The following is an 11,393-nucleotide window of genomic DNA, read 5'->3' as shown; positions in this document are numbered from 1 at the left end:
CTTCACCCATCTATCTATGTTTTAATAATATACATATTTAATTTAATTTGTCTTTATTTACTTTAATCAGGTTTAATTTAATTGATTAATTTAATTGTATTCATTTCATTTTTATTTATCTTACTTTATTTAATTTTATCCTATTTATTTATTTTTTTAAAATCTTATTCTGTTTTATTTCATTCTATTCCACCTGCTGTTTCCTCATTGCAGGTGATATTTACGGCAGCGTTTCCTCATTTCCTTAACAATGTGTGTTTAAATCCTTCATTTATGACATGATGCTGTTTGAATTGTTTTATTGCATTCTTATTCCTCTGATCGGTAACACACTTTGTGTTGGATGGTTTGGTATAAATAAAGTCTGATTGATTGATTGGTTGATTGAGTCAGACAGCTGGTGTGTGTTCTCTAGCCTCCGCTCTAACTAACAGGTGGTTTATGGAAACCTGTTTGAATATTAAATAGCTTAGTTTGACTTTAACTTAAAGACCAATTGACCAATAACACACAATTCTTAATAAAGATATCTATAACGTCATTCTGACTGATCAAAACCACTGTGACATATTTTTGTAATTCAGTTTAGTCAAAATAATAAATAAAATTCTACCCATTCCTTTTAACAAAGTGGAATAAATATTTGTTATTCTAACACAGCATCTCAACAACAGAATGACAAATGATGACGGGCAAATAAAGAGATAATAGACCAGGAGTGAGTCACAGAGAGTTCACAAGGTTTTTAAAATGTTGTGTCACTCTTCCTGAAGGACTTGTTGGACATTTTAGGAGATTGGATCATGTTGTTGGTCAGTTCGATTTCTCTGATGACAAATGGTGGCGTTGTGGACGTTCAGGCTCTAGCTGACCTACAGCATCCAGCAACCCAACGGTCTGCTCTCGTCTTTCTCTCTTCATCTGTGGCTTCGTGTCATTTGAATAAAGCTGCATTTTAAAGCAGTCTTTTATAGTTTCTGGTCAGAGGAGCGTCTGTGTGCTGGTCATGCTATCTACAACCACACCTGACCAGGGCGTGGAGTAACGCAAATATTTGCCACCAGATGAACATCTCAAAAACGTTTTGTGCACCCTTCAAATTTGTCAAAATAAAAATGCTGCGAAACAGGAGGAGCTCACGGAGAACGAGAGATTCGTTCTTTAGAGACTCGAGGTTGAAATGAACTAGAGAGCTGCTCTGACACGGCGGTAAAAAAACTCGTCATAGGCGGTTACGACTGCAGCGCCACGATACGTTCGAGAAGTGTGATGATACGGCCTCTAACGTGCTGTAACTTCTGACCGAGCTACAGATGCCTGCATGTCGCCAAGTCAAAACTCTTAGATTTTAACAGGCAGAAGTCCAATTCAAGATATTTATGACAAAAAAAATTAATCAAAGAAAAAAAAGAGGATGCAAATCGAAGGGAACTGATGATATGTTGTACTAGAATTACGACTAGTCAAGAATTAAACTGCAGATGTATGGAACTGGAATGAATATTAATCATAATTCTGCTGCAAATATCCACAAATGAACTGTAGATGCCTACGTTGAGAAACCTCAAACACATGAAGGCTAAAGGTCGCTGTGTCGATCTAAAGGAGGTGATTTATGGATATTTGCGATACAACCGTGGGGGTTCTTACCTCCACGATGCCGTGGCTGATGGTGCCGTATTGCCTTTTCCTCAGCAGCACCAGGCTGATCACAATCACCGTTGCTATGGCCACCGCGATCACCAGCAGGCCAATCAGAGCGCTGCTGCCGAAGCTGAAGTCCTCTCCCAGGGGCCGGTACGACTCCTGACGGGGGGGCACAGAGCGGTGAGGAGACGACAAACACAACTGACCAGCAGAGCAACAAAAAAAAAGGACACACAACGAAGCTGTTTGGCTGTAATAATGAAGACATTGTACACTGGGACTACTGTGTTGTATTCTTTGACTGAATAGACACTCAGATTGTTCTCATCATGCCGTATATGTTAGTTTAAAATGTAAGTTTAAAAGGAAATTCCAGCGTTTGTCGACATTATATTCTTAATTTCTATTACAACCGGTGATCATGAGAACAGTAACAGCAACATTTGTTGGATGACTGAACTTTTTTGGACTGTTTTTTGTCTTTGCTGCCACCTCTTTAGGGGTAAAAACTTCATTTACGGCACTAAAGTACAATTTTGAAGCAAGTATTTCTACTTTATGCTGCTTTCTCCGCCTCATTTCAGAGGGAAACATGCCACTTTCTACTCCTCTTCATTCGTCTGACAGCTTTAGTTCCGATTCAAACGATGATTTTACACAATAGATGAATGAATTTAACACACTGTTAGACGTTGAAGCAGCTATTTCCAAGATTCATGGCTTCTTACACAAGCAGGGTCACATTTCAGCTCCATCAAACTCAGATTTTTTTTTCCCCTCTAAACTTCTCACATGGCTTCATTTCTATAACAAATGATCTAATATCTTTCACATTAGAGAAAAGGTCCAAAACCTATAAACAGATTTGTGCGTCGGAACTCAGTTTTTCTGCCTTTTCTCTCCCATTAATTCTGTTTGGAGTCCTCCGATTAATCTTCTTTCTCTGTAGATAAAACTGGATTTAAAGTAGTTCAAACTTGCTGCTGACTCACTGATGCTTCACCATTAATAATCTAATTATGGCAGATATTTTAATATGTTAGTCAGAGGGATTAAACTTAATACTTTACATTTTGTACTTAAGTCGACTTTTACTTGTAACAGAGTAGTTTTACATTCCTGTGTAGAGAGCCTGAACACTTCTTTTATCCTCCAGTTTAACAAACAGGGACATAAGCTGCACGCAGACTGAGCTTCAGTCTACTGTAATCAAACCTGCACATGAATCTGTTCAACTGACCTTGAACTGGATCTAAAACACGGCGCAGTTTGTGTCATGGGGCTACGAGGATTCCCACGGAACAGCTATCGGTGTTTACTCAAAGACGTCTGCTCGCAATGATCGCTGCTAATGTGAAATTTTTTTGAGGAAAGTTTTGTAAGCACTTCTTCCCCCGATCGATGCAGAAAGATCAATAGTTCTTGCTGGAATCTGTATTTTCCAAATCTCAGCAGCAGAGGTGCTGAGTAAATTGTTATCATGATCAATAGCAATAATGGGAAGATATGAGATTAGCGCCGCGGCTGACTCACACAAGAATTTCCCTTTAAAATACAAGTACAAATAAGAGCAACAACTCATTTTGACGACCGACATTAGATTCTTCTGCTCCGCACATAAACTGTATTTGCAGGGCTGGTTAGAAAAACATATCACTTCTGCAGATTAACCTTCCTCGCAGATGCTTTGAAATGGCAGAAATAAATTGACTGGAGGAGATTTGACTCTAATTCTCGTGTTATGCCACAAAAGCAGAGAATCAGGGACGACATCCCTTTTGGCAGAGGATCTGTACGACATGACTGGCTCGTGAATCGTGTGAACACACTCATGCAACGTGTCTTTGTGGAGGATTGTGTAATATCTTGGCCAATTCGGTGTAAATACACACAACCACGGTCACCTGCATCGTCTTCGCAATGCGATCTGGCACATATGACGCAAACTAATCATATGTGGACAGCCATTGGAGACTTTCTGTCTGTTTTTTTGTTTGTTTTCCATCACCGGCTCATTCTCGCACATAAACTGAGCGCGCTCAGTTTGTGTGGCTTCACATTCGTCGTATGAATCGAGATTTTCAATGTGTACATTCACATACATTCACATAACAAAACATGCACCCATGCAGAAAATAGATTCGCCTGAACAGAAAACTTTTAAAAAACAAGAGAGAGAGGGGGGATTAGGGGTCTGTTCCAACGTTGTGTTGTTCTTTCTTTTTTTTTTTTTAATGCACAATTATCAGCTGCAGAACTGGTGTCTTTGCACACACTCCCACACTCCCTCCTTCTTTCATCTTCTCCCCACTACTGTTGATGACTACAGTTCCCCAGAGAGCCCTGTGGAGGGCGCCGCTATACTCACCAGCTCATCATCATGCATAACGCTGACTCTCTCTGCACTGTAAACCACTTCTTTAACATCCAGTGACTCATCAATCACCTGTCAACACAGACAGGGGAGCCCAGGTTACACTCGCCACAATGTGTGTGTGTGTGATTGCATGTGTGTGATAGAGAGATATGTATATACAGAAAGAAAGAAAGAAAGAAAGAAAGAAAGCGAGAGAGAAAGAGGCGAGAAGGTGTGAATGTGCAGCGAAGTAAACTGTAAGGATTATCTGTGTTTGGGTGATGATACACTTGGAGCTGTCTTGGAAGGAGAGAGGGAGGGGGGGTTTGCAAGCATCAACAACAGACTTTTCTTCTCGGCACACAGTTAACAAGTCTTTCAAAACAGACTGTCAGCCTCTCATTACTGAGAGCTCTAATCTGGAGCGCTGTGAGTGGAAGTGGTGTGTTCAGGAGGCAGGAACATAAAAAAAAAAAATAAAAAAATCTGCAGTTTGTCGAGACAGAGCAGTCCAGAGTCTCACCAGACAAACATCTCAGGTGTTATTTTTAAAACCTCAGATTGCTCCGTCTTAGAAAAACCGGCATTAAAAAAAAAAACCACCCCCCTTGCTTTCAAAAAAATTAAAAAAAGAACAAAAAAAACTTGCATGATTCACACACAAACACTGAGCTTGGTGTTGGATTAGCATGCGAGGCACGGCACACATTCAGCAGCCAAACATCAGTGTAAAATCCATGAGGAGGGCTGGTGTGTGTCTGTGTGTGTGTGTGTATGTGTGTGTGTGTGTGTGCAAAGGAAAGTAACATGCGATGACTGCTGAAGAAAGCGAGGAGTTGATCTGAATGAGGGTCAGCTGGCAGAAGCCAAACACAGACACGCAAATAGCCCAGTGTGAGATAGCTGTAACTATGACAACATAGTTACTGGAGTAATCTGTCTCATTAGAAGCTGAACTTAAGAGAGCTATGTGAAAGCGCTGCGTGCACTCATTAATTTCAATCATCAGCTCAATCGCCTCGAAACCGAGGTCGCGGCGATTGCGATTAAACTGTCAGCGTCTTTGTCGAATTCTTCCCTGCCTTGTGCTTTAACAACGCTGCTCTCAGTTCACGTGTTGGGCAAAGTCAAGAAAGAGAGAAATGCTTCGAGGCACGAGCAGGGAAGACGAAGCTCTTACCACGTTTTCGCTGATCTTGGGTTTGCTGTTGATGATTCTCTCCTCCGCACCGATGAGACCGTCTAACCCGGACATGGCGGAGCCTGCGGGAGGCGAAGAAGCGGCTGTCAATAACGGCAGATTAGCAGAAACAAACAAACAAACAGATAAACAAACAAGCGGGGATGGTGGTATTGGTGGTGGACAGCTGCACGCAGACATCCAGCTCGGTTTTTTTTTTTGCCTCACAACTGTCGCATCAGTGCGCTGGTGACAACAAAGCCCTTTCTTCCGTTGAGCACAGCGTGAGCACAGCGTGAGCACTGTGAGCGTCTACAAAGGCCCTCTCAAAGCAGCGTTTTGCATAAAGCTGAGGTTTCTCTGTAAACACCCAGCTCCATGCATCGACTCACTAAATGAAACCCCACTTTACAATTATGACAATCCTGGCATTTTGTATCCCTCGCTCATCTCACATCACTGTGGGTCTTCTTACACAAATCTTGCATGATAGAGCGATCTGGCTGTGAACCCCAGGCAGCTTCTATGCATTTTTTTTTTTCTCACTCCTGTCCCTGTAAAGTCCTGCATCTCTATGGAAACAGCACAAACATGGCTAAAAGTAGCCAGAACTCAGAAATATCTTCTGTGCAGTATGGCACAGTTATGATGCTCATCAAATCATAAAAAAAGAAGAAACAGAGTTCTTTGATTTAAAAAAAACCCCCTGGAATCAACATGTACAACATTTTTTATGTTACCAATACTGGGAAAATAAACGACACCTTTACATACTATTTACACATTTAATTTGTTGTCATTCCCTTTGCTCAGTGTGAACACTGCCTGCAGCTCAACCGAAGAATTTCTGTCACATTACTGTTAGTCGTTTGCTTTTCAGCTGGGCGGAGGTGTGCAGATTTTTTTGTTTTTTTTACAGAATGTGATTAGATGTCCTGTCCAGACCACCATGTTGGTGCCCAGAAAAGGTGTTGATAGAGTTCATCTGGCACAGCTAGAGCCGAACATGTCATTCTGGTAGACTAATCGCAGCAGAATCGTGTCAGAACTGATGAAGCCTCTTGGATGAGAGTTGAAACGTCTTCAAGGAACTCAAGCAAGTCCAGCTGCTACGATTAATCTACCAGAATAACAATGACCTGGATGACTGAGAATCTTCACAGACAAGCTGAACATGTCCAGATTATGAAACACTGGAACATACAAGAAGCTTTATGTGAGATACAAAGAGTAAATTATAAATTTCTTATCATGTATACATGTATTTATTTCAACCAGTTCATTTATGGGATGATCATCAGAACAGATGTTTTTTTGAACATGGGGATTTCTTTTTGGCGAATTTTTAAATGGGATACATAGAATAAAGTGATTTTGATGAAATATCACAATCTTGAGGCTAGATTTGATTCATTGTTTTCTACAGACCACAGATAATTACTTCAGGAAACGTCTGTTTTTACAGTTTGTGGTTCTGAGAAATGGTGCCATTCTGGTGATTTTCTTACAGATAAGAAGCCGCCCCAAACTCGCCAGCGTGTTCTGGGGTTCGGAGGGTTAAAACAGACACATCCACCAGATATACCGTGAAACAACTGAAAGGAAAGAGGGCGAGCGTGGCAGCGAGGGCGCCGTTCACCATCAGCTTATTACATTCAGTCAGTGCCAGACGCTTCAGATTAATACAATTGCCTTTGGATTAAGTGAGGAACAATGGCGTGCGTGTACGAGCCTCCCTCAGCAGGAGTGACGTCAGGGATGCTGGCAGGTTATCAGACGGTGCTGCAGTTTGCACCAAGTGTCACAGCCGGCCGTAATAACAGCGTGACGAATGTGTAAGTTCTAAAACAGTTGGACCATTAATTGATTTCCCAATCGACAGAAAATCAACCGACAATCATTGAAGTCATTAATCAAGCAGATGTGTTGAATACTCTGGATGTTTGAAACTGATTTTCTTGCTAATTTAGCTTCAACAGTTAGTGGCAGGTATCTCTGCGTTCACTGAGTGGGATCACGAGGTTAAGCCCATATCAGGCCAAACAGGTGGCGTAACCACATCTCTGTCTCCGGCCTCGGAGGACAAATTGCGCCAATTTAGGCTGAGCTGTGGGTCAGCAGCGGAAACACCGGGCCTCAGACAGCGGCACTAAATCTCGCGGCTCCTATCGGGAAGAGGGCGAACGATGAGGAGAATGAGAGCGTGGGCGGTGGAATAATTAAGCACTGAGGACGGGATGACAGCGAACACACGACTCAAGAGTCTCTCTGAGAGGGGAGCTGGCTGTGACCGATCTCTGCTCGGCTATTCAGCATGAGGTGATAATCCTACTATGATGGAAACCATAAGAGCAGCTGAGATCTAACAACGCTGCCCATGTGAGTCATCAAAAAAAAAAAAAGTAGAAAATTAACTAACAGATGGCTTCTGATAAAACAGAAATGGAGGAGAGAGAGGAAACTGTACCAAAGGGAAAGGAAAAGGAGGACAGTGGAACAAAAGAGAAGATGGGAATGGCTTGGGAGATGGGAGGGCAGAAAAACAAGACGCAACAGAGGCACCAACCTTTCTTGAAGGCACGTGGGGAGTCTGATAGATCGCCTTGGCATTAGAAATGATCAACAACAAAAAAAAGAAGATCAGAAAAAGGGGGAGGAGAGAAGAGAGAAAACTTAAGTAAGAAGAGAAAAGGCAGGATTATCAAGCTGTGTTAATTGATTAGGAAAAGAGTTCAGCAGGGAAAAGTATGAAAATAAATTTGAGAGATAATCAAACTTAAAAAGGGAGCCATTTCAGAGTTGGCTAGCTGTGTCTAGGCCCTCTGGGCTGCTGGCATGTATATGAAATGTTCCGTTGGGGATTTACTTGTAATTTGCCTTCCATCTCGCTGGAAGCATTCCATCCATCACTTTTTTCTCCTTGAGGATTCAGTCTTTTGTTTGGCACAAATGTGACAAAGAATAGAGCCATAACTGCTCATTTTTTTCCCCAAGCATTTGGCTCCAACTCAGCACCAAAGCCTGAGGCTTTGTGCCTTTATCTGAACTTCAGTAGTGCTGTGTTGAAGGCGAGGCCACAGGGAAATGTGCAGGCACAGATAAGTCCCAACCCAGGGCTCCACAGCACATTTCCATCAGCAAAAACACATTGTAAACCTTTTCTCTGTCTCTGTGCAACAGTTCTGGCGTGATTCATCACTAATGTCCTTCAGAGAGACTTGTGTGTGCGACCTATTGTTCTCCTCCACACAGCCTCGGTGTTGTTCAGTGTCTGGAGCTGCTCACCCTCCGGCTCTGAGCGGGACCCCAGCGATGTGACCTGGATGGGCCGGTAGGGTTTGCCCTCGGACATGGGGACTTCCACGCTCTCCTCCGACGACACGGTGACGTCCGGCTGCGACTCGGAGATGGACGACAGGAACTGGTCCATGTCAGCTTTCTGCTCCTGCAGCAGCTCGTCTGCACAAAAGGGCAAATGACAGAGCGTGAGGCGGCGTGCTGCATGCTAACCAACGCCTGCCAGCCCGGGACACGGCACCAACGTGCAGCTTCACCGACAGTTTTTATCCAACAGTCTGCTCCCATTTCTGCTAAGTACCAATTAGTATTTTTCTGAGAGCTATTTTCCATATAAATGTGCTCATGTCCCAACAGAACGCTGCACGGTGAAAGCTGTGACCCAGTTCTGTCACTGCAGCCGCTCCACTTTAATCTGTGCTGCAACGCAAACTATTGTTCCTTTAATGAAGCAGAAGAAACAAAAGATAATATTAAAATGTGCTGGACATTCACTGAGTGAGCATGAATACACCCCAAATACAGATCTGACTGTAGGTATGAGAGCTGGTGAGCAGAGATCTCTTAAATACAGAGTAAAATCCCATTAACGAATTCACACTGAGGAAAATTGAATATATTTCTGTGTCTCTGATAACTAATTTATTTGTATTTCCTTTTTGCACAAAGAGACGTCAGTTTGCAACAGATACAAGATTTTAAAAAGTCACCACGAGACACAAAAAAATGCATGCTTTGGCTCTGTCTGTGGGGCACATGTATGAATTCCAGCACTGTTTTCTTTTCTCTTTATCCTTAGTACACCGTCCCTCCTTCCAGGCCGCCTGGGAGGCCTTTGACTGAACAAGACTCACCGATCTCATCCTGAATCTCTTCGGCCACGTATGGAACTTTGTAGAGCAGAGACAGACTCTGGTTCATCCTCTCCTCGATCACCCGCAGGTGGGTCATCACCTGGAAAACAGATTTTCATTTATTTACTTTGAGGTGAAGCTGTTCTGATAATCCAAATCCGACGTGAGCTTTCCAAAATCGACATTATAAGAAAGAAAAAAGCTGCAAATCCCTCGAGTGGCAAAGAAGGGTTTGTTTTTAGATAAACTATAAAATGCTAAATCATCATGTTTGTTGATGTTTTGTTGTTTATTTCGCTCAAAACAGCCATTAATCCTAATCATTGTATCATCGCGAGTTGCCGTCTATTAATGTGACATTTCCATCTCAACGGTACTTATTTAAAATCTCACATCACTGAACCAGAAAATATTTGCTTATCTCAAAAACTCCCTCTTTTCACCGTCACTAGTGAAGTTTTGTCACCTCGTATCATCAGATAGCGCACACCTATTTTGAGATTTTGAGATTCGCACAGAGAAGCTGGTGATGCAGTGTCACATGCAACGATTATAATCACCCTCAGAAACAGGTGTCAGAAGGAAAAATAAGATAAAATCCAACCAGAAAGAAGAAGACGACAAAGATGAAGACAACACGAGACGAGACGAGGAAGCAAAGAGAATCTTGTCATGTGTGTAAAACCTTGATTCCACTACGAGTCTGTTTTTCTTTTTTTAAAACAAGAAACAGACTTGAAATCTTCTCCAAATGGAATAAATCCGCATACAGTGCAACTTTGAGGGCAGTCAGCTGGCTGTTCTCTGCCCAGAATATCAATGTACCGACTAGAGAGAGCTGTTCATGTTCACAAATTTAAACTGAGCTGTCACAGAAATGTGCTTTCAGTGGGGGGGGAGAGCATATTTCTCCAGATGAACTCAGCCTCGCTCGCAGCCAGCCAACTTGCACACATAAAACAAGTTGCTGCATGTAATATTCAAATCAGACTCAAAGCTCTGAACCGACTTGACAGGATCCACCGCCTGTCAGCCCCGATGATCACCGCCGTATCACAGTCGCACAACTCGTTTGATCGGGGGGAAAAAACAGAAAACTTTGCGTATCCCAAACAAACTCCTGGTCACTTCCACTATCTCTACCAGCAATATGATGTTTACAGAGACGAAATGTCTCCGTATTTCTGCTGCCAAAATGGGTTGGCAGAATATGAAAAGCCGCCACTGACAAAGCTGACCAGCTCTTGGCAGGTAACTGGTGTTTATTTCCCTCTACGATGATTGACTGTTTTAATCTCGCAACACATGGCTGCAGTGCACCGGAGCCAGCAACAGATGGCAATAACGCACCTTTTTCTCATTAAGAGATGTGCTGCAGCCCCTGTGGCACCTTTCCTGTCCGTGTCTGACAAACAATCTTCATTATAAAGATTACATGTCCCAGTGCAGGAAAAAAAAAAAAAAAAGCGAATTTGATGCAACCGCGCTGGAGCCAGACGGCCGAGGCAGAAACTGAAAATGCAGACTTGCTGCAGGATTGGCTGAGTGGGGAACAAGTAAACACTGCGAGAGCACAACAGCATAGATTGGCTACTCATGACTGAGCACGGAGGTTCAACGCCTCCCAGATCCCATCGATTTATCTAAATAGTAACCCTCCAGCCCTCTCTCCCCACCCCTCGCTATGTTGTTTCATCCATCTGCTGCGTTATCTGTAATGGTGGGGGATAACTCTAAATGGTGTCGAAGGGCAATGACACACACAGGCGAGTACATCTAACAGCCGAGCTTCCAGCCAAATCCCCAGTGCAGCGGCTCAGAGTCCAGCGTTACACAAGACCTGTGCAATGTTAATCTTCGGCTGAGGCTTAAGTGAATGAAACGCCCGTCCGCCCTCCCCTCCGCCAGTCGAGCCTCCTCGCTCCTCCTGGGCTTCGGCTCAGAGAAAACACACACTCTTTCTACCTCCTACACACTTAGAAACAGGGCAGAGAGGGGCAGGCAGAGACATCATTATCCCTCCCCTGTCTGAGCAGGAATAGGAGGAGGGCGAGATCTT

General features: G+C 43.1%; 1 protein-coding gene across 1 annotated transcript in view; it reads right to left on the bottom strand.

The window, feature by feature from the left end:
* The window catches only part of aplp2 (amyloid beta (A4) precursor-like protein 2), a 64,444-nt gene that overhangs the window by 2,723 nt on the left and 50,328 nt on the right, over window positions 1-11,393 (bottom strand). Inside the window, exons 12-16 of the mRNA XM_008289775.1 lie at window positions 9,335-9,434; window positions 8,469-8,642; window positions 5,184-5,266; window positions 4,016-4,093; window positions 1,651-1,806 (exon numbers count right to left, since the gene is read on the bottom strand). Of these exons, the coding sequence (XP_008287997.1) occupies window positions 1,651-1,806; window positions 4,016-4,093; window positions 5,184-5,266; window positions 8,469-8,642; window positions 9,335-9,434 (591 nt within the window). The remainder of the gene's footprint in view (window positions 1-1,650; window positions 1,807-4,015; window positions 4,094-5,183; window positions 5,267-8,468; window positions 8,643-9,334; window positions 9,435-11,393) is intronic.

The sequence above is a fragment of the Stegastes partitus genome, unplaced genomic scaffold, assembly GCF_000690725.1.
Source record: "Stegastes partitus isolate 25-593 unplaced genomic scaffold, Stegastes_partitus-1.0.2 Scaffold635, whole genome shotgun sequence".
NCBI lineage: Eukaryota > Metazoa > Chordata > Actinopteri > Pomacentridae > Stegastes > Stegastes partitus.
This window is presented reverse-complemented; position numbering and strand designations above follow the sequence as displayed.